This window comes from Eulemur rufifrons, chromosome 2 (assembly GCF_041146395.1).
Source record: "Eulemur rufifrons isolate Redbay chromosome 2, OSU_ERuf_1, whole genome shotgun sequence".
NCBI classification, from domain to species: Eukaryota; Metazoa; Chordata; class Mammalia; order Primates; family Lemuridae; genus Eulemur; species Eulemur rufifrons.
Genome location: NC_090984.1, coordinates 123152709 through 123173454, shown reverse-complemented (window position 1 = coordinate 123173454; position 20746 = coordinate 123152709). Strand labels below are relative to the sequence as shown.

Sequence of the window (20746 nt, the reverse complement as noted above, 5' to 3'; positions counted from 1 at the left end):
CATAATGTGGGACAGTCCCCCGCACTCTACTGTAGACAACACCATTCCTTAGAGTTGCTGGAGTGTGGCACTTATGTTCCACCTCTAGTAATGCTAGACTTTGAGAGATTTATAGATATACCTAATTTCTTATAGCTTCCGTCAAACTTTTGATTTCTAAATATTTACCACAAAGGTTGATGTGGTAGGCTGACCCCCCTCAAAGATGTTCACATCTTAATCCCTGGAACCTGGGAATATGTGACCTTACTTGGCAAAAGGGACTTTGCAGGTGTGATTAAGTTAAGGATCTTGAAATGGGGGATCACTGGATCATCCTGGATGATCCAGGTGAGCCCAAGGCAATCACACAGGGCCTGGGAACAGAGGGGTGGGAGGCTCAGACAAGAGAAGGCAATGAGATGACGGAGGCAGAGGGAGATCTGGAGATGCCACACCGCTGCTCTCAAGACGCAGGAAGGAGCCAAGAGCCAAGGAAGGCAGGCAGTCTCTGCAGGTGCGAATGGCAGGAGATGGAGTCTCCTCCATAGCCTCTAGAGGGAGCGTGGCCCTGCTGACACCTTAATTTCAGCCCCATTTTAGATGTCTCATCTATACAACTGTAAGATATTAAGTTTGTTCTTTTAAGCCGCAGTTGAATACCCCATAAATGATACGTTTTCCCTGCTAGCTCACCACTCAGCCCTCAGAAATCAGTGACGGCTGTAGAAAAGTGCTTTCCCCTAGGGCCTCCAGAAATGCTCCACTTTCTAGCTGTTCTCTCCTTGCATTTGCCTCTAGGCTCCTGATTTGCGTGCTCATTTCCAGACTGTATCGCAACAACTAGGGCTGTCCAACGACCACACAGATGACCTGCAATGCTGCCTTGTGAAACACTCAGAAGCGGTGGAGGAGGGTCTAAGGGCACATAGCACCTGCAACAGAGCCACGGGGTTCCTGTTATCCACACAGGCCTAAGCAGATGAGTGTGCCATGGGACCCCGTGGAATGTGTTCTGGGCCCCCCAGCTGAAGGGCTCTCTGGGCAACAACCAACAGACACAGTAAACAGCTGCATGCTGCCACCATCGCCCAGCAGTGACGGCCGGCAGCTGGTGCCGCTAAGTGTTGACCATCAAGATCCTTTAGGCATTCTGCCCAAACAAGAGGAGTTTGTTTCTGCACATGTGCTCTTTAAAAGGCTGCCAAACTCCATCCTGGAGACACAAATCCATCATGCCTAGTTCAACTACGTGAGGCCAAGGAGAACAAGACATACCCACTCCAGTCCCAAACTGATTTGTTCTCGTTCTTGAATCAAATTTTCACTAAGCAGTAAGAGCTGATTTATTTTTTAATAAGGTGGTTAAGAATGCTTGGAAAGAGTTTTCTAAGGTGACTGACAGCCTGGAACAACAGACAGAACTGTGACTTGGGAGTGAGGGGCCTGGGTTCCCTTCCCTCCTGCAGTCTGTGGCTTCCTCCTCAAGACGTGCTTTCTTGGGCTCTGACCTTGATGTCTGTCATTCTTTCCATCTGATCATGAAAGCATGGGTCTTTCTGCCCTAAAAACCCCACCCATAACTTACCTCCTCCATGGAATCCACCCAGTGAAAACTCTCCTGCTCAGCTCTCTCTCGATGCCCCTAGAAAAACCCTGGTATTTGTTTCATAGTCACAAAGAGCTACTTCTAGGAAGTGTCTCTGTTTTAAATGTTAAATTATATATACATGTGTTCAGCAGATTAAAATTTCTATCTCCTTTTTATTTTTCTATAATACCAAACCCAGTGCTGCACAACAACGACCTTGATAAACAATTGAGGGATGAACTGTGCATCTTACGTAACCAAGCTTATAAGACTAGGATTTGGTGAACTGACTAACCTGTAAAACAGAAATCAAGTCCATAGGTATTCACAGTACACTGGAGGGAAACATGTCAAGGAAAGGTTTCCACTATCTGAGAAAGTAAGAAGCTGTCCCCAGACCTACAGTCTCCATGCCACTGGCTACTCTCCTTGGACCCTGCCAATTCTCAACCCCCGCCCCCCCCCTCCCCCCCCCGGCCTGAGCAGAGCAACATCCTGAACAGATCTTCCTTTTTAAAAGACCAGTGAGGTGCAGTGTGGACTGCACACTGGAGGGGACATTGGAAGGTCCTGTCTGGTAGGCTAAACAAGAGAAGACCGTGTGGCTTGGACCAGGACAGCGGCAGGTAAATGCAGAAAGTGGGGCAGAGCAGAGATATTTAGGGGTAAAATCAGGAGTGCTGGATGACAGAGTGGATGTGTGGGATGGGGGAGAAGAGGGAACTGGTGAGAACTCCCAGACTTCTGGCTTCGGCAGACAGGTGGATGGTGGCATGAGTCACTAAGATAGGAAAGAAATATGAGGAGGGAGAAGTTCGGTATGAATATGGTGAGTCCGAGGCACCTGCACAGCAACTCCAGCATGACAAGATGAGGAGTCCAAAACTACCTCTCTCCCCACCCTTCCAGAAGTGCTTCTATTTTCCTATGACGTGAGTCAGCAGCTGAACTTCTTTTTCTGCATCTGCTTTCTTGGTTACTGTCTGTGCTACCCTGCCCTGGAGACAGGAAGAGTTGTGTGTGGCCCGTCCTCCTCTGTCTGCCCCACTGTGTCTCAGCACCTAGGAGGGGTCCTGCCTGCCACCCAGCGGGCACTTGGGAAATCCATCTGAGCTGGAGATGGGCATTTGGTATCTAAGTGGTTTCTGAAGTCCTGGGACTGAACAGAATGCCTGGCAGAGGAAGCTGAGGAAGGAGAGAGGAGGTGAGCAGGAGCAGGAGCAGGAGAGGACAGGGGCTGAGGAGCAGCAGGAGCACCAGCAGCGAAGGAAGGAGGAAGCCATGGGGAGGCGAGAATGTCAGGTCCTTCCTGGAAGCAAGGGAAGCAGGTTTCTCAGGAAGGAAGGAAGGAAGCCAACTACGCCATGATGCCACTCAAAGACCAAGAGTCTCCCAGGTCATGGAACAACAAGGAGGTTGTGGTGGCTGGTGGGTGAGTCAGTTTTGTGGAGTGGTGTCTGAAGAAGTGACGGGATTCAGTAGGAAGACCATGAGGACCACCAACACTTTTGAAAAATTTGGTTGGGAAGAAAAGAAGAGAGTTAGGGTCCCAGAGGAAGGAGCAGGCTCAGAGAAGGGGCTCTGATTGCTGAAGATGGGGAAGGTTTGGGGACATCTGGATGCTGGCAGGAGGGACACTGCTGACAGAAGAGCTGAGCACAGGGCAAGGATCTGACAGGACTACAGTGACAACAGAGGAAGAAAAGGATGGGTCTGATGGCCACAGGACACCTGCTAACCTGATGGCCCAAAGTGGGCTGAATCACCTGGTGGCTGAGGTCAGCTACCAAGATGTCCGTAAGCAGGGAAGTGACAGAAGGGCTGAGGCTTGAGGAGAGTGAGAAGGATCTGAAAGCATCACTGAACAGAGGGCAAAGCAGGGCACCCAGATATGCACACACAGCAGCTGTTGACAGACGCTCCTCCTCAGCCCCAACACCAGTGGCCAACAAGACATGCAGAGTGGGCGCCCCAAGGAGCACTGCGCACACAGACTCCTCCCCCACGGGCAGACCCTGCCTCCCTCCATGCACTCCGCAGAATATATGTCTAGTGCCCTTCTGTGCCATGGCCGTCCTCAGGGCGCTGGGGAGCAGCTATTTCCTGACCTCAGTCCATCCTGCAGGCACTCCCACAAAGTCGCAGCATCCTCATCTTACAGACAGCAAACCAGGGTTCAGAGTATGGGCGACGACCTGAGATCATGCAGGAGAGCTGTAGCCAAACTTGCCTTTCCCTTCCCTCAGACCCCACACCTGAGCAATTCCACTCTCCAGTGTCTTTCAAAATTCTTCCCTTCCGCAATTTTATAATGGATAGATCAACCTGCCACCATTTATGTGCCAGAGATTATGTGATACCATGCGCTACACCACTTAAGAAGTATTTTTACCTCCAAAAAGTCCAGCCTGAATCTGATCAAGCCTTGAGGTCTAACCACCAGTTCATAGGAAATACAAGGAAGAAGGGAACATGTTAAGCCATAGGGATGTGATATGCAAAACACAGAATATAGGAGAAGCGAGAACAGATTTCTCCATGTAGCACTGCTGACATTTTGGCTCAGGTAATCCTTTGTTGCAGGGGCTGTGCTGTGCCCTGTGGGATGTTCACAGCATCCCTGGCCTCTGCCTACCAGATGTAAGCAGCCTTCTACTGCAAGCTATGACAACCAAAAATGTCTCCAAACATTGCCAAATGTACCCTGGTAGGAAAAATTGCCCTTGGTTTACTACCACATTCTTCAAATTGAGTGTGAACCACTTGATTTCTTTAACAACTAAACTGCAAGGAGAAAAAAGGGAGGAGAAACCTATACAGATGAAGAGAAATCCAGTGCAGTGTAACAGATGTTATTATTTGGATATCAGGACTCAGTTCAATTCAGGACCCAAACCAACTAAAAAAAGGGAGGAGGCAGAAGCAGAGATTTGAACACTTACTGCTGATAGTACGAAATTATTCTTAATTTTTTTAGGTGTGGCAATAGTGTTTTGATTCTGCCAAAGAGTCCTCATTGAAGGCTCCCACATATTTGAGACTTAGGAATAAAACATGAGGGCTGAAATTTGCTGCACGATAATCTAGTGTAAGGAGAGGGCCATCTGTATGGAGGTGAGGGCCAGATAAAACAGCACTGGCCTCGTGCTGATGACTGTCAAAGCTCTGTGGTGGGGGCCTGGGGTTCATCATGCTATTATCTTACCTTCTATGTATGTGAAAATACACAGAAGAAAAAAATAATAAAAACAAATTTTAAATTCTCTCTGGCTTCACTTCATTACGCTTAGTCTAGACAAGTGGAACACAGCTTTCCTGCTCTTTCACCCAATCATATTCTTATGCTGTTATCAAATTTACCTTTCTAAACCTGTATCAGACTACTCCCTTGCTCAAAAGACTTCAGTGGCTCCCTCCTGCCCATAGGAGAAAGTTCAAACTCCTTTGCATGGTATTCAAGGCCAGCCACTGTCTCTCCTAAAGCTACTTTTCCAGGACTAATCTCTCCACACACACTATTTCAGGAATGCCAGGCTACTCTCCGATTCTCAGAAGTTTTTTGACCATGTCCTGTTTCTGTGCCTGTTCCTTCAACATAAAATGCCCTCTTCCCCTTCCAAGACACTCCCCTACGCCAAGCACGAAGCTTCTGAAGGACATCCTAGCGCAAATGCCACTTCTATTTGTTTTCCCTACTCCTCACCCACGCAGTCAGATGCAGCCCTCTCCTTGACATTCTTCTTAAGGTAGTTCCCTTACACTTCTCTCAGGCCTTGAATCACAAGTCTGCTTCTACAGAGAGACGTTAAGCTTTTCGGGAGCAAGGACTGTGGCTCTTCTCCCCGTCATGTGTAGGCAAAGGCTCAAGGGCTTGCTCACTTTTCCTTATACTGTTGCCTCTCAGCTCCTTAACCCCAGCCTTCACGCAACTGCTTCCAACATAAACACAGACTTTATGGTCCAGCAATACCAAACTACTGTCCTCCCAGACAACACCTATTTTTGTATCCCTTTAAAGATCTTTCAAAAGAGCATTTTGATCAAGATACAGTGGTACGGGCAGAAGGACAGACGTATAGATCAATGGAGTAGAACTGAGAGCCCAGACCATTCCATGGGAAAAGAATAGTTTCTTCAATAAATGGCATTAAGACACCTGGATAGTGGTGTGGAAAAAGCATGTAGTTGGACCCCTACCTCACACCACTTGTAAAAATTAATTCAAAATGGATCAAAGACCTAAATATAAGAGCTAAAACCATAAAACTCGTAGAAGAATACAAAGGTAAATCTTCATGACCTTGGATTTGACACTGGTTTCTTAGATATGACACCAAAAGTACAAGCAACTAGAAGGAAAATAGATAAACTGGACTTCATAAAAATTAAACACTTTTGTGTATCTAAGGACACCATCAAGAAAGTGAAAAGATAACCCACAGAATGGGAGAAAATGCTGCAAATTATATATCTACTAAGCGTCTAGTATGCAGAATATGTAAAGAACTCTAATAGTTCAATAACAGAAAGATAACAAAATTAAAAATTGGGCAAGGACTTGAACAGACATTTCACCAAAGAAGGTATACAAATGGCCAACAAGCACAAGAAAAGATGCTCAATATCTTTAGCCATTAGGGCAACGCAAATGAAAACTACAACAGCATACGACTTCACACCCACTAGGAGGCCTATAATTTTTAAAAATGAAAAGTAACAAGTGTTACTGAGAATGTGGAGAAACTAAAACCCTTGTTCATTGCTGGTGAGAATTTAAAATGGGGCAGCTGATGGGGAAAACAGTTTGGTGGTTCCTCAGTAACTTAAACATAAAACTACCCTACAACCCAGCAATCTCACTCTTAGGGATACACTGAAAAGAACTGAAAACAGATGTTTAAACAAAAACTGGTATACAAATGTCCATAGCAGCATTATTCACAACAGACAAAATGTGGAAAAAACCCATATTTCAAGTGATGACACAAAATGTGATATATCCAAACTAGAGAGTCTTACTCATCCATAAAAAGGAATGAAGTATTAACACATGCCGTAACACAGATGGACTTTGAAAGCATTATGTTAAGTGCAAGAAGCCAGCCACAGAGGGCCACATATTGCATGAGTTCATGTATATGAAATATCCACAGTAGGCAAACCCATAGAGAGACTAGATTAGTGGCTGCCAGGGGCTGCAGGAGGGGACAGTGAAGAGTGACTGCTAATGGGGATGACGTTTCCTTCTGAAATGTTGGCTGAGTATTAAGTGAGAAACAATAGGTGTGCTTCCTTAGTTTAGGTGTTTACTTCTAGAACAAAAACGGGATATCTCTCTTCAGATTATAAGAAATCTCTGTAAAGAAGTATGATACTGTTTAGCTACCTGACTTGGGTAAAATCCAAAAAAGACTTGATTCTACCTTTTTTGTCACTCTTCTGGAATGGAGGCTACAGGTAATTTTCTTTCTATCTATTCATTCAGTGAGGTGATAGTTGCCCTACGATTTACTTCAGCTGCTTAATGATGGGAAATTATTTATCAAACTCTGTATTGTTTGTCAAACTCACATCGAAATAGCTGATTTTTCCCCTTCACTTGGAAGCCACTGAAAGCCGGTGGTCCCTGAGGACCCTGTGTGTCCCCCACCTGTCTACAAAGTAGCTGCACACCGAGTAGCTGCACAATGAGCAGCTGTGTTTTCCAGGAAGAATGTGGGTGGCCCATGAGCTGAAATGTTGTTTGAGATGCTCTTTGGCCTTTCAAATGGAAGCTACACCAATAAAGTGGAGGCTGTCCCCTCCCCTTCCTTCCCAAGGACTCTTTACTGAAGTGACACATGGGCCCCGGGTAATAATGTGTCTGACGGTGTGGGGTTCTGGAATTCTGAAGTCACTGGCTGGGGGTGTCTTAAGAGGAGGGAAGATGAAGCGGCCAGTCCACGTGGCGAGGCGAGGCACTGCCCGGACAGGCCTATGACCCCACCGCTTTGGGGCTCAGGTGCCCAGCCAGGTAGGTGAGCCGCAGCCCCCAGCCTGGTCCCCCTGCTAGGCCCACAGGGAGGTGCAGGGCAAAGGGCATTGCTTGCCTCAGGGGCACAAGGCCCTCTCCCAAGTCTTCCTCAGCAGCCAACAAGCATGGCAGCAGTTGCTAAAGTAGAGAGAACAAGATGCCAGGGGCATCCCTCGTGCTCATGAAAAAGTGCCCCTTCCCTTTTCTAACACGAGACACATCAAGCCTTTATGTCCAAGTGTCCTCCCTGTCGCTCCTGCCTCACAACTGGCGAGGCAGCCGGGCAACAGTGACCCAATAACTTTGGAGTAAAAAAAAAAAATCTGAGCAGCAGATATACGGATATTTGTTAGTCTCTTTACCTTTAAGTATTTCATTCAAACAGCAAAACAGGCAACTGGATTTGTGTCAAAGCCTCACTTCTAGATGTTTTCCCATATATGGCATTACTATACTAAAGAAGCAGCTCTTTTCTTTCACTCAAACACTGCGATTCTAAAAATTCACAGCTAGATGTAAGACATTTACTGTTCAGTTGGGCAGGGCCAAATCACAGTTCTCTCAGTAACTTCTGATGGTGAATGGAGTCAAACACAAGAGACACCTCTTTCACAGAGCATAACCGCTGTTAGTTTCAGATAAGGACCTAAAGACAGAGACGACCGAGGTAGCAACATGCCCAGTCTCTTGTCGAAAGTTTCTCTCAGTACTAAACCTGATTTAGATTCCACTAGGCCAGAGCTGGGAAGCTACAGCCCATGGGCTACATCTGGCCCCCTGCCTATTTTGTAAATAAAGTTTTATTAGAACACAACCATGCCTATTGTAAACATTTGGTCTCTTGCTACAACAGCAATTGAGTAGCTGTAGCAGAGACCATGGCCCGCAAAGCTAAGAATATTTACTATCTGGCCTTTTACAGAAAAAGATTTGCTAACACCTGTGCTAGGCCAACAAGTCAAAGGAAGAACAGGAGAGAGTCCCTGGAGCAAGGTCGACCATGCACTCACACTTATTGGCACACTCCAGAGCCCCCATTACAAGTGATAACAAAGGCCTAGGGAAGTCATGACCTCCAATAATAAAAAGATCTGCACAGGCAGTCACTGGTGCTTCTCCGGATAGGAGTATTCAACAGATGCAACTTCCACCTGGAAACCCAGGGGCAGGGGGTTGTGGAGCTGGAGGGAGAAGGCAGTCGATCTGCCAAACAGAATCCCCAGCGGCAATGGACTTGGAGACTCAGGGTGAGGCAGAGGACAGGAGTGAGGTACGGGGCTGAAGGGGAGGAGATTACTTTTTTGTCTGATCTGTCCATAGCCCCCTTTCTTAGAAACCAAACTGTCTAGGAAAAACTAAGGCTGCTATACAGAAGCCAGCCCCTCAAAGCAAAGCTCTCTGCGTTCTGGTCATCGGGGGTGATACGCCACAAGAACCAGCTCCCAGCTAAGAGCTCCATAGCAGCAGTCGGCTGACAAGCCCACCCAGGCCCAGAGCCACAGACGGCTGTGCTGGTGCCCACCTTTGTGTGTGTGAACCAAGCAACCATTCATCCGGGGAAGCAAAGTCTTCCGGTCGGCGTCCTTGTTCCACTCTTGCCCCGTTCTCCACACAGGAGCTAGCGAGGTCTTTTTAACTGTGTAAGTCAGATCATCTCACTTCTCTGCTTAAAACACCCCAATGGCTTCCCAGCACCCTTCATTTTTATAAACCCCAAGCCTTGCTGATGGCTGCTTACAAGACCCTACTCCACCTTGTTGTGCCCAGCCCCTGACTTCATCCCTCCCATTCTCCCCACCCTCACTTCTCTTCAGTCAACTGGTGGTGGTGGGCACACTAAGCTCATGTCCTCCACGGGGGCTTTGCACTAGCTGCTGCCTGTGGCTGAATGAACGTCATTTCCTAGAGGTTTGCACTGCCAGCTCCTTCGTGACATTCAGGTCTCACCTTTCCCGCCATCTCCGTGGTGAGGCCCTCGCTAACCGCCTAAAGCCGCCTCCTGGGCTGCAGCAGAGATGCTGCTGGAGAGGTTCCTGCCCCACCAGGGGTATCTGGAACCATGGAGCACAGTTTTGGTTTCACCACGGTGTTGAGAGCCCAAGGCCATTGCTCTGCAACGTGTAAGATGCTCTCACATCCAATGTCACTAGCACCCCTTAAAAAAATGCCTGCATCACAGCGCTCCACTTTTGTGCCCTCACTGAAGGCAAACTCTGTGTGTACAGGGCCTCTGCACCCACGATGGCACTTAGCACAGGGCAGGATCTCAGAATGTGCCCGCGACACGATCATGAATGAAGGCATGCCCTGGACGGAAGCCTGTAATGCCAAACAGAATGGACAAGATAAAGGAGGAAAATGACACTGAGAGGCAGTAAGATCCCTCCAGGGGGCAGAAAGGGCACCTGACTCCAGAGCCCAGCCTCTGCCACATGACGCTGCTTCCTGCATCAGACGGTGGGGCGGTTCATAACCAGCGGATGGTGGAGCAGGCCTGAGAATGGAAGGGGAAGGGGAAAACTGTCGATTTCTATACTACTTTATTTTTTAACCATGTGTGTTTTCACCCAAAAACAAACGAGTAAAGAGAAAATGTCTATGAAGACTGGAAGGACAAAAGGTTGTGACTCCTCTCGGGTCTCTCTTGGCCCTACTCCACGGGGACTGGAGTTTCCTTCTGTGTGTCAGGTGTAGGCCCCCATGCCACAGGTGGGGAGCAGGGCCTCCTTCCCGTCTTACCACCATACTCCCTTTTCTTCTCACCTTCCTTTGCCTAGTTTTATCTATTTCCTTCTCTTTTGTCAATTTATATGTCTTCTTTTCCTTTATATTTAACCTTAAATTTGGTATTTCATATTAAGAAGAGTGACAGCTAACAAAGGAAGTGAAATTAAGTTAGATACACTCACATTAGAACTACTGTGGAAAACACTGTTGGGTCTAAGGCAGCTCTGTCCAACAGAACTTTCTATGAAGCTGGAAATGTTCTACATCTGCTGGCCAGCAGAGTAGCCACCAGCCACATATGGCTCCCGAGCACTTGAAATGTGGCTAGTCCAACCAAGAAACTGAATTTTTTATATAATTAAATTTGAATTTTCATTAATTTAAATTTAAATTAAAAATAGCTACATGTGGCAAATAGCTAATATCCCGGCCAGGGCAGACCTAACCCCTTCAGAGCCCAGGTATTTTGATATTACTCCTGGGCAAAACGAGTACTGGGTCACAGCTAATACCTGTAGGCTGAAGGGTGTCTGAAACTAATTTCTTTAGGGCCATGCTAAACTTTCTATTTAAAAAAAAAGATACATAAACTGAAGGAAAATCCAATGTCCTCAAATTAAAATCATTTTTTTTTCTGGAGAGCTTAATTTCTAGGCTTGTTCTCTCACTCCCCCAGGTGGAGAAAAAGAAGATGACAATATCATTTGGCTCAGGGAGGCATTAATTCATTGCATCAGTTGTTCTCAAACCTGTCCAAGAAGCAAGGCACTGGGAAGTCTCTGCTTAACACAATATGCTGATAGGAAAATGCAAGACAATTAGCTATAATGTTGTACCAAACCAGACACCATACCCTGACCTTTGACAGGTGCCCACTGTTTAAGGAAACACTGGAGACCATTTTTATAATTGAAATCCATTTTTATAATTGAAATCTTCCAGATGAATTTTCCCTGTGATTTAGGAAAACATCACCACGATTCATGCTGGTGGCAGACTGACTCACTCAGCTCCTCCACAAATGCAGGTGGAAACCTCTCCACCATTATACAGCAGGGCTACAGGTTTGCATCCACCCTGCAGCTGTGTTAGCATAGGAACTCTGAGCTTCTTTCATGAACCTGAAAACTGTAGATTTCATATGATTCACTTGAGGAACTCTTTCTAGAACTGCATACAGAGTAACAAAGCTTTTTTTTTTTTGAGACAGAGTCTCGCTTTGTTGCCCTGGCTAGAGTGAGTGCCATGGCGTCAGCCTAGCTCACAGCAACCTCAAACTCCTGGGCTTAAGCAATCCTACTGCCTCAGCCTTCCAAGTAGCTGGGACTACAGGCATGCGCCACCATGCCCGGCTAATTTTTTCCATATATATTTTAGTTGGCCAGATAATTTCTTTCTATTTTTAGTAGAGACGAGGTCTTGCTCTTGCTCAGGCTGGTCTCGAACTCCTGACCTTGAGCGATCCACCCGCCTCAGCCTCCCAGAGTGCTAAGATTACAGGCGTGAGCCACTGCGCCCGGCCTCAGAGTAACAAATCTTTTAACAACGAGGGAGAGGAATGCTGACTGACCTCATCTGCTGGCTCTAACTACAACACATACCTGAGGTCCAACGCACTTTCTGAAACTCCATAATTTAATGGTCTGTGTCTACTTAGATGTTTTAAAGCATCTGATTTTCTCACCCAAAGCTCCAGGTGGCTCTTCACGTGAAATGGGCCCTCATCCATTCAGCAGCTACAAGATTTGACTGACTGGGGGCCCAAGTTACTCCCAAGTACAATGTCCAGAAGCAACAAAGAACTTCACAAAGAACAGGAACACCCAATACCTAAGTTCTAACAGGTTAGGGCTACGTTATTCTTTCTATCTCCCTAATCCTCAACAAAGTGCTAGCACAGAACAAGAGGTATTCAAAACAAAACTATTATCTGTATATATCTATATAACTTACAAAAAATATTAAAAAATATATGTAACTTATGTTCTACTGAGAAAACATTCTCAAAGTAAATTTAAATTAAGAAATATAGGCCGGGCGTGGTGGCTCACGCCTGTAATCCTAGCACTCTGGGAGGCCAAAGCGGGTGGATCGTTTAAGCTCAGGAGTTCGAGACCAGCCTGAGCAAGAGCGAGACCCCATCTCTACTAAAAATACAAAGAAATTATATGGACAACTAAAAATATATATAGAAAAAATGAGCCAGGCATGGTGGCACATGACTGTAGTTCCAGCTACCAGGGAGGCTAAGGCAGGAGGATTGCTTGAGCCCAGGAGTTTGAGGCTCCTTGAGCTAGGCTGATGCCACGGCACTCTAGCCTGGGCAACAGAGTGAGACTCTGTCTCAAATAAATAAATAAATAAATAAAAGAAAAGAAACATAAAGCATCAACAATCACAAGGAAAAGTTATACAGTCTGTGCCATATAATGCTGCTTTGGTCAATGACAGTGGTCCCATTGGATTATAATACCATATTTTTACTATACCTCTTCTATGTTTACATACACAAATTCTAACGATTGTGCTACAACTGCCTGCAATATTCAGTACAGTAACATGCTGTACAGGTTTGTAGGCTGGGAACAACAGCCTATAACATACAGCCTAGGTGTGTAGGCTAGGCTGTATTGTCTAGGTTTGTGTAAGTCCACTCCTTGATGTCTGCATAAAGATGACATTGTCTAATGACACGGTTCTCAGAATAGATCCCCGTCATTAAGTGACACATCACTGTATTTAAATGGAAATCTTATTTTGAAATGCTTTAATTAAAATAAGATCTTATGGGACCATACTTTTTACCACTGACCTTTTTCCTAACATCTTACGAGACTATACGTTTTTCTACTATGTAAAAGTGAACTAAGAAAAAAAGAAATACTCTACTTCTTTTTTTTTTTGGAGCCAGAGTCTTAGTTGTCCAGGCTAGAGTGCCAGGCTAGAGTGCCAGCCTAGCTCATAGCAACCTCAAACTCGTGGGCTCAAGCAATCCTCCTGCCTCAGCCTCTCAAGTAGCTGGGACTATAGGTGCACACCGCCATGCTGGCTAGTTTTTTCTATTTTTGGTAGAGACGGGGTCTTGCTCTTACTGGTCTCAAACTCCTGACCTCAAGTGATCATCCCACCTTGGCCTCCCAGAGTGCTAGGATTACAGGTGTGAGCCACTGCACCAGGCCTCTACTTCTTAAAACATTCATAAGACATTAGAAAAAGACATTAGGTACCATAATCTTCTACTTTAGTATAATGCTATTTATTTAAAACAAATTGTACTCAATGAAAATTTTGCATTAAAATTCCCTTACGGGATCAAAAAATGATAAGGAAATAAGCCAGTTAACGATTTTTTTTTTTTTTTGCTAATTTATAGTATCAGAAAAATCAGCAACCTAATTCAGTTGAAGCTTTTTTCCTGAGCACTTTTAAAATCCACTGACCAAATATTTCCAGACTCTAGGTCCTAATATATATGGCAAGGGCAAAGAAGAATCAAGTTAAATGGCTTTCTTCAATGGCTTAATCTAGTTAAGGAGGCAAGGTGCAGGTAAGCAAATATTGTCCAAGATGGTAAAATGACCATCTGCACAGCAAATAATTGGCATAGTAAGGAACTACCATACAAATTTAAAAGTTGGAAAAAATATGGTCCAAGATGGTGAGAAAAAGCTTCACTTAAATTTCAGAATAGAAGAACTTGGGTTGGAGCTAAAAATATGAAAGGATTCAGATAGCCAGCAAAGAACGGGAGCATTATTCTAAAACGGTGGTTCTCAAAGTGTGTTCCAGGGAGCCCAGGTGGGATCCCTTAGCCCCTTTCAGGGGTCCACAAGGTCAAAACTGTTTTCATAACACTATGGTACAATCTGCCCTATTAACCATCATTATGTGTTTTTCACAGGCTACTCATATGAAATCAAAACAGCTTTCATGCAGGAGCAGACGGCTAGATAGCCAGCTACCTTCTATGGAGCCAGACATTAAGAGATTTGCAAAAATTTAGAGCAATGCCACTCTTCTCAGCAAATTTTTAAAAAATAGTTTTATACAAATGTTATTTTTGTTAACATGTAATAGGTGTTATTGGATGAATTAATATCTCAAAGATTTTACTTTTTAAAATGAAAAATATCAGTAGATAGATATAACCCACCTAAATAAAAGCTCTTGGGGGTCTTCAATAATTTGGAAGAGTGTAAAGGAATGACTGACCCCCTTCTGCTTGAGCACTGCCATTCTAAAGGCAATACTACGCTCAGACAAGTATGTGCCAGGTGTGATTTGCAAGCAAACATACGATTTCTGTGGAGGGGTCTTTTCAGAGCAGTGGCTCAGGGGGTGAATTTGTCCTCCAGGAGACGTTACACAATGTCTGGTGGCATTTTGGTTGTCACACCCAGAGCGGGTGGAGGGATACCAAATCTAGTAAGTGAGGCCAAGGATGCTGGTGAACATCCTACAAAGCACAGGATAGTGCTACCACAAAATATGTGGACCCATATGTCAAGTGCTGAGATGAGATGGGGACCCTTGGCCTAGAGCAGTAGAGGTCACATGGGAGGTATTTGGGGTCTACCAACTGTGCAGCTTTGTAACCTGGGACAGAGTGGGGGCTAGAGACGGGGCAGCTTCAGGAAGAACCACTACGTCCTCATGCCCCAAGGGCAGTAAGCTCAGGGCAGCCTCCTAACCACACCCACGCCAAAGCTCTGTGATCTGCAGCTGATGGTCCTCTCTGCAGCGCATCCATCTTTCCTATGCACCTGGACCTTCAGCAAAGACCATGGGGCAGCTTGGAGAAAAGTAAACCAAGACATGGCAATTAAAAGCAAGGAATTCCATATCCTACATAATAATTACATATAAATTTCCAAAAATATTTTTAAAGCACTTCTCTGGTCATCTTTGGGACTCACTGAAGTTCAGTCTAGGGTTGTATGCAAAATAGTTGGGACGAGAATGATGGAAAGTGAGGCAAGTCTGCGGCTCAGAAGTGAGCTTACAGACAGTGGCTTCTGGTCTGCTGTGGGAGCAAAGTCAGGGACTCTCCTCCATGGAGACACAGCCTAACAAAGCACCTTTCACTGTCCTCCTCCAACTTCCTCAGGTTAAAACTCCTGCTGCAGAGTCAGTGAACAGAAAGTCAAAAACTATTTTCTGAAAGGATATTTTTCATAAAAATGTTATTTATGTTGACATTTAATGGATATGCTATTATTAGATAAGTATTTTTAAAATTTCAGTTTTAATTTCTAAAAAATTACTCCTCCATCTAGCACCTATGTGACCCAAGGCAAGTCCCAGGATCCCCAGCTCTAGAACACCAGGGGGTGGTGGCAGTGGAACTCAAAGGACAGATTAGAAAAAAGAAGTTATCACTAAAGGTGGAAGGTGTCAAAATAAGCTAACAAGTCGGAGAGAGGATTGTTCAGCTTTCTTTTCGGCAATAGAAATTATGTAAGAGTTGCTGTAGAGACTTTCAAACAAAACTAAGCTGAAGCAGGATATGTAAAACACATGACCATGAGAACAATACTCAAACAACCTTTAATGTGCTTAAAACAAATCACTTTACAAAAAGCATTAACACTTTTAAAAATGTAATTTTGGACACAGTACACAAATGTAAAAGAAACACCACCATCCTATGATCTGATCCTACAAAATGGACTTCAGGAATCTCCAAGCAATTTATTAAGATTCTAAATACTCATAAAATGTGCCTACTACTTGTGTTTCCACAGATTTGAATGCTACACTGAAAACAGATGCTGAGTTCTGTCAATCTTCACAGAATTTTCCAACTTCAAGTAACCCAAGAGCCCATTTGTGGCCTCATTCCTTGAAGATGTGCTATGAAATAAACCAGCAGTAAGTACTGGGCAGAAAAACTTTTATTTGCAGGACACATGTGCATAAGCAATAAGTCAAACTTAAACATTCTATTTGAAAGAGAGTAAGATAAAAATGTACCAATACATGTCGTTCAAGGACTAGAAATTTCTAGAATAAGGCAAAAGTTGCACAGCAGCAGTTATGACTTTTAACAATATTCTGTTACATTGAAAGATATCCTGCCATACACCTTGCACGGAAAATTTCTTTCAAGAAGTGTCAAGCCTAATCTGTCCTATACACTAACAATGGCCAAATCTTAAACTCTTCAGGTCATTTACAGATGAGGAAATAGGATCACAGAAGTTAGGTGACATCATTTATGGCAAAGCAAGAATCACCATTTTTATTTTCTAACCTTCAGGCTGAAATATTCTCCATCCTGTCCCTTACTCCAGGACTTCATCTTCCTTACTAAAAAACCACGCCATCAAATGTTCCCTCGTTCGAACCAAAAAGTGCTCTGCACGGTAAGCCGCAGTGTTGATGTTTCCTCTGAGGCTAGATGATAGCCAGCCAGGATTTTATTATGAAGACCTTTCACATACTTGAGGTAGTACATTAAGTCAACCAGGCCAAGTTCTTAAAGGTTTCTCTGTCGGGATTATTTCAAACCTTCTGGCTACTCTGCCCTGGATGGGTACCTGCCCGGTACATCTGTCAAGGCTGTGAAGCCCCGGGCGTGGTAACTGTTCCAACATAGGTGAGTTCACAGGGTAACAGGAGCAACTGCTGGTTGTGAAGGTGATATGACATTAGAAAGGCTTGCGAGCAGCATGGGAATATCAAACCCATTTAAACCATTCAGGTTAAAATATTCAAGTTAAGAGTAACACAGAGAGAGGAAAAGGAAAAAGTGTGCAATAATGGTTTAATTCACCTGTGTGAGGCAATCATATTTGGTAAGTGGGTGGAACTAGAAGCTGAACAAGTAAGCTGAAGACTGAGGGGAGAAAAACAACAATAAAAAAAGTTAAGGGTCAACTCAAAATTCAGACAAACAGAAATGCCTCAATTTGTACTCCTGAAAAATAATTTACACAGTGATCTGCCAAATGTCATGCTTAACATGCCATGTTGCCTCTGGTATCCTTATGAGGAAGCGGTATTTTTCAGTAGCAATTTCAAGCTCTGTGACTCCAGCTCTTAGACAGTAGCACTAGAAAAAATACAAAAAGACAAGTGGGGCATCACACTCAAGACACTGTAGGCCACACCACAAGAGTCTTATGCAACTGGCAGTTTAGGAACCCAAGCTACCATACAAACACGAATTTTACACAGTAGTGGTTTTGGTGTCTTTGAATTACTGATAGACTTTTCTGATTTAAACATTATCTGTCCACACAGCCAAGTTCTTTCCACTAAAAGAGGAATAAATGAAACATACACATTGGTATTCCATTGTGACCCTAATGGTAAGAGGATATAGGTATGTTAGCAAGAAAGGTTTAGGGAGAAGTAGGAAGTCTTAGCAGTTTTAATGAAAGATGAACAAACCCCAAAAAACATACACCATACACCCCCGCAGAGCAACTATTCATAAATTTCATCTCCATCTAAATCAAAGGTGACACAGAAGCAAGTTAAATCCAAGCATGCCATAGTAAAACTTGGTTGTTTGCTATAAAGAAAGGGTAGAAACAGACTAGCACAAATGATCCTAACTACTGACATTTAAGGAACCTTTTGCATTTCTGCTTTTTGCTTTGGGGAGGGCAACAGATTTGCTGGAATAAACCACCTGCTGAAGAAGAGGGAGGCTTAGAATATACCAAATGATAGGAAAAAGATAACCTGGGGCTAGGAAAAAAAAGTCTACTGCAGATAATCCCCACTTAACTGTGTTCCCCAGACAGAATTTAACTCATACTAATTTGGCTTACAGGAAGGAGTCTGACACAAATTAATGTCATTTGTGGTAAGACTGGGACCTTAATGCTCCAGCTTTGGAGACCTGACACCTCCCTTAAGCTCTCTGCTACCCACGGATTCAAAAAGACCTTTCAGCTCTGCCATACAGCTCCTGGACCCTGGGCCCTAGGTACTCTAGTTCAATGACAATTAGTCACAAGGAAGCAAAGGCAAAGGAAAGTGGTGCCTCTGCAAATCCTCTGAAGGCACAACAGTGTCAAGGAATAACTTCAACTTCATGAAGTAGAGGCAATCTTTACTAAGCATTCCAGTTGTTCCTTAAGTGGGCTCAAAGTCAAGAACCAAAAAAAAAATTCACAGGTGGTCAACGCAGAGAGACAGAGAGAATGTGAAAGATGATAGAAGATTGTACGAAAATACCATAACTAGTTAGGTAAAAAAAAAAAATGCCGACATTATTGGGCAGAGTCCAAGGGGCCAGACATCAACAGAAACAGGGAGCTAATCCAGGATTCCAGCAGCCTAGGTGGCATGAAGGAGAACAGGGTGATGGAAGAAAGAGAACCAACCACCTGGCAGCGTGCAAAGGAAGTGGGGGAGGATCCTAGAGCAAAAGCAACTGGAGGAACTCCAGTGAGAGACCCAACAAGACCAGTTATACACAGCAGGGCGGTTAGGTTTGAAGTGTGGGGAATAAATTTAAAAATACTAGCTCCACAGACAAGTACAATTTTCATAAAATCATTAACATTTTTCCTAAGCACAATAGTAAATTCCTAAATAACTAAAATGGAAAGTTATGAAAGATGCCACAAAAAAACCTCAAATAGAGAAAACATTTTGGAGGACCTTGTGTTTTATCACCCTCAGTGTTTCTAATCTAAGTTAAAAGGTGTTCACGAAAAACAAAGTGAATATTTGAGGACAGTTACCTCTGGTTCTACTGCGTCTTGTCCTTCTTTCGAACTTTTCCCACTTTTCCCTGCTTTTGGTGTTTCCTGGGAAACATCAAACAAAATCAATTAGTCTTCTCAATTTTTAGACTGCTAAACATCAAATAAACCAAATGCAGTTATAAACTGATTTATAAATTTAACTAGAGTTTCTGATAGTTTTAATCAATACCATCAAGAAATTCTCTATCATATTGTTTAGAGATACAATATTGCAACGCTCCCCCCTCCACAATTCAGCTTCTCCTCATTTTCTTCCTCTGTATTTGGGGTTGAAAACTTTAAGCAGAAACTGATAAACCCAATTTTACACAGTGCTCTTGGTATTTGGAAAGATCCACATCGCATCCTTCTCTTCCCTCCCACCCTAAACCCTATGAGTGAGGATTTTGCTACAGAGCTTCACCTGAAGCAAAAACACAACCCCCCCCCCCAATGCAAACGCAGCACACTCGCACACAGGCATCACCACCGCCGCCACCCAGGATAACAACAGTATTTTGGAGCCCCGGAGCTTCTCTCTGGAGCAGCATAAAATTTTTTTATAAGCATTAAGCAGGGTCCACTCCCGCCCCCTTTTCCCCGTCCAGGTCCTCCCCAGGCGTCTGCAGCACCCACCCCTGAAGCCCCTTCCCAGGCGACTGCGAGGCTGGGTCGACCACCTCGGCGCCGCACCTGCCCCTCAGGCCCGCCGCGCGCGCTGTTCGGGGGCGGCCGCCCACGCCCCCCACCCCCGGCCGCGCCTCCCTCCACGCCTGGCCCCGGCCCGCCCGGCAGGTCCCAGCGGCCCCGGCCTGCGCCCCCGCAGCTCCGGTAGCATCCCGCCGCTCCCCGCCCCCACCGGCCGTGAGGGAGAGAGGGAGGCCCGGGGGCGCTCGGTGTGGCCCGGGCGTCCTCGGGGGCCCGGAGCCCGCGGCGTCGGGGCGGGAGGGCGAGGGCCCGACCCGGACGCCGGCGCCCCGCCGCGCCCCTCCTCCCGGGCAGTCCTCCCGCCGCCCGCTCCCCCCCGCCCCCGGCCGTCCCGCGGCCCGGGCCCGGGACTCACTTTCTCCTTCTTGTTTTTATTCGGCATGGCTGGTGCCGGCCGCCGCCGCCCCTGCCGCCGCTGGCCCCCAGCAGCAGCAGCGCCCCCGCCCCGGCCGTCGCGCCCCCCCGGCCACCGCTGCCGCCCCCGCCACCGCTGCCGCCGCCCAGGGACTGAGTCGTTCGCTCGCTCTCGCTTCCCCTTTTCCAGGCTCCCACAGGCTGCGGCAGCCGCGGCGGCGGCGGCGGCGGCTGCAGCGGCGGCGGCGTCTGTGCGCCCCTCCCCCGACCCGCCCCGGCCCGCCCCTCCTTCGGCCCGCCGCCCCGCCCCCGGCCCGCCTCCCACCGCTCGCCCCGCCCCCAAGCCCGGCCCCGCCCCCGCCGCCCTCAACGGCGCCCTGCCATTGGCCAACGGGCCGTCACATGCCCCAACGCTCTCCCGCCCTCCCGCCCGCTTCGCGCGGTCTGTTCACGCACCCCTGCCGCGACGCTCCGGCTCGCGTCACTCTCGGGCTGGCCGGGGGCTGAGGGTGGCAGGGTGGCGGGGTGGCCGTGTGTGCCCAGCTGAGGTTGGGGGGGGGTGGCCGCACTTGCGGCGACAGGGCTGTGGCCCGCTGTGGACGTGCGCGACAGAAAGAGCAGGAGACGAAGGAAACGTAGAGAATGCACATTGGCAATCTGTGGCAACAA

The 20746-nt window shown here is 46.1% G+C and overlaps 1 protein-coding gene across 2 annotated transcripts in view; it reads right to left on the bottom strand.

Annotated features, from left to right (window-relative positions):
• The window catches only part of PPP2R5C (protein phosphatase 2 regulatory subunit B'gamma), a 139615-nt gene extending 119441 nt beyond the window's left edge, over window positions 1-20174 (bottom strand). For both annotated transcript variants that reach the window (XM_069489809.1, XM_069489818.1), the window contains exons 1-2: window positions 20079-20174; window positions 19013-19078 (exon numbers count right to left, since the gene is read on the bottom strand). In XM_069489809.1, coding sequence (XP_069345910.1) covers window positions 19013-19078; window positions 20079-20105 — 93 coding nt within the window. In that variant the 5' untranslated portion in view covers window positions 20106-20174. The remainder of the gene's footprint in view (window positions 1-19012; window positions 19079-20078) is intronic.
• Window positions 20175-20746: the final 572 nt, after the last annotated feature.